Genomic DNA, 2,928 nt, shown 5'->3' on the forward strand with positions numbered 1-2,928 from the left:
TGGTATGGTAAATTAGTTTGATAGTGTAGACAGAGCTTGAGATGTTGAGGTGTTGGAGGATGAGTTGGAGATGATTGAGTCAGGGAGATACCTCTCCCTGGTTCAGTTTATATCATTGTACCATTATGGTGTTATGATTACCATGCTGTTTATGGTACAGTAGTTACAGATGCTGGAAATGATTTAGTGGTTGTTATGGTAATGTTTATTATTTTAATAAAGATGTAAAAGATTTTGATGGTGATTACAAATAATACTAGTTATTCAATTCAAAAAGCATTTATTTTTGTCTAACAGACACTAAGTAAAAAAACCCAGAAAAATGACAAAAAACATAGACAAGTGTACTTTCTTTACTATTAGATATATTTATGTACAAACTATACTTCTATTGACTTTCTTTTGTGTACTACAGATCACTGGCCAACATCATGCCTCTACTAGACACTGACGACATGATCATGATGAAGGACACGCCAGATTGGAAATGTGTGTTCACGTATGTGCAAAGTTTGTATCGGAACCTTAACGGCAAGCCAGTCAGCCCTGTATGAGAGGAGAAGCATCAGACGATTTATTTACCATTTTGTTGTTACTTATATGATTTACACTAACAGCATGCTACCTCCTTAACGGCAAGCCAGTCAGCCCTGTATAAGAGGCGAAGCATCAGACGATTTATTTACCATTTTGTTGTTACTCATATGAATTACACTAACAGCATGCTACCTCAGGTTGCTTTATGATTTATAAATTCCTGTTTGATAGTTTTAAATCATGATTTCAAGATATCGAATGATATAGCACTTATTATGGTCAATATTTTCTCATTTTAAGTTTGATCAATTTACAATATCAATCAATACTCTTTAATCAAAATCAATATCTTATAATCGTAATCAAAACCAGTACCATATAATCAATATCTATAATCAAATCAATACTCTATTAATCAATACCTTATAATTACAATATCTGTATCTTCATAATCAATATCCTATAATCAAAATCAATATTCTATAATCATAATCAGTATCCTATAATCATAACCAATACTCTATAATCAAAATCAATACTCTATAATCAATACCCTATATTTATAATCAATACCCTATAATCACAATAGTCGATAATCATAATCAATAACCTATAATCATAATAAATATTCTATAATCATAATCAATACCTATAATCATAATCAATATGCTATAATCATAATATATATTCTATAATCATAATCAATACTTTATTATCAATACCACCATATCATCATCATTATAATGTCATCAGAATCATCATTAATCTTGTTTGACTTGTACATTAAGTGTGCTGACTTACTGCAGTATATCAATGAGTTACTGCAGTATTCTGAACTTTTATCCATTTGCTACAGAAGTCTGTTGTATTGTAAACTAGCATTTGTAAATATTATAAATATTTTAGAATTATATAGCAAAAGAAAAATTGGTGCTGTACTATTATCTTTTAAAAAAAGAGCAGAAAAATACATTTGTATTTGTTTGTATTATAACGTGTGGTAAGGTGTGTTTGAGTATTGTTAGTTCTAGTTACACATGTATGTGTTATTTTTTGGATTGTTTTTCTATTAGAATTACTATATATTATGTTATATTGTTGTGTTTACTGTATATACATTATTATTGTAGTGGCTATTTCTATATCTTTTGTCCAAAATTACTTGAGATTTAGTAATTAAACGTTTTACAATTAGAGATGATAATCTTTGTATCTATGCAAGTAATAAAATAGATGGATTTGCAATCAATAGAACACACAGCCTGTTTGGTGCTAAAATATATTTATTTCAGAATCATTTTTAGTGCAAATAGATTTTATAACATTATAAGGATCACAAATATCAATAGTTTAATGTTTTTTGTTAATAGCTGTATTAATGTCCTTTACTGGACAGGACTGTTGAATAACTAACATTGAACATTCTATAAACTATTAGTTATGTAATAAATAATATTTTTGTAGAATATACAGTTTTTGATGAATACAGCTATCCATGTTGTTACTGTATTGTAGCTGTATTTTTACATTGTAAATAGTGTGTCTATAGATAAGAATTAAAAGTCCCATCATGACAATTTGAACATTATCTATGTTAGGAGGAATGCATACACTTGCATTGTGTTTTAAGTGCACAATATAAACAAAATAGAATTTAATAGAAAATAATCAGGCATGCAGCTTATACAGTTTATGACATCACAGTCATTGCTAGTATGACATCACAGCCATTGCTAGTATGACATCACAGCCATTGCTAGTATGACATCACAACCATTGCTAGTATGACATCACAACCATTGCTAGTATGACATCACAGCCTTTACTGTGTATGACATCACAGCCTTTACACTGTGTATGACATCACAGCCTTTACTGTGTATGACATCACATACTTTACTGTGTATGACATCACATCCTTTACTGTGTATGACATCACATCCTTTACTGTGTATGACATCACAGCCATTGCTAGTATGACATCACAACCATTGCTATATGACATCAGCCTTTACTGTGTATGACATCACAGCCTCTAATGTGTATGACATTACAGTCTTTTTATCGTTTATGACATCACAACCTTTTCTATGTATGACGTTGAATGACATCACTTACAGTTTATGACGTCATTGAAGCTGTGCAAACTCGTTCATTTACCACTTGCCATACCTAGCAACGTCACTTGTGTTATTTGTAGTTATTGTTTGCTTAATAGTGCAATATTGACACTTTTTTTATTTGTTTAACCTTGCCAGTATATTATTATGTAACCCACTAAACTTAATAGAAATAAAAGCAACTTATTTTAATACGATTTTTATCAAAATCGTTGAATATGCATAGAGAACCAATAAATATTTTAGTACATGAGACATTGTCTAGTTTATA

The 2,928-nt window shown here is 29.8% G+C and overlaps 1 protein-coding gene across 3 annotated transcripts in view; it reads left to right on the plus strand.

Annotated features, from left to right (window-relative positions):
- LOC144834706 (uncharacterized) overlaps positions 1–2,910 on the plus strand; it is a 70,160-nt gene extending 67,250 nt beyond the window's left edge. For 2 of the 3 annotated variants that reach the window (XM_078689599.1, XM_078689600.1), the window contains one exon: positions 416–2,910. In XM_078689599.1, the coding sequence (XP_078545725.1) occupies positions 416–554 (139 nt within the window). In that variant the 3' untranslated portion in view covers positions 555–2,910. The remainder of the gene's footprint in view (positions 1–415) is intronic. The other variant, XR_013610998.1, reaches the window with a different exon arrangement.
- The last annotated feature ends 18 nt before the right edge of the window (positions 2,911–2,928 follow it).

The sequence above is a fragment of the Antedon bifida genome, chromosome 2 (genome assembly GCF_963402885.1).
Source record: "Antedon bifida chromosome 2, ecAntBifi1.1, whole genome shotgun sequence".
Classification (NCBI taxonomy): Eukaryota; Metazoa; Echinodermata; class Crinoidea; order Comatulida; family Antedonidae; genus Antedon; species Antedon bifida.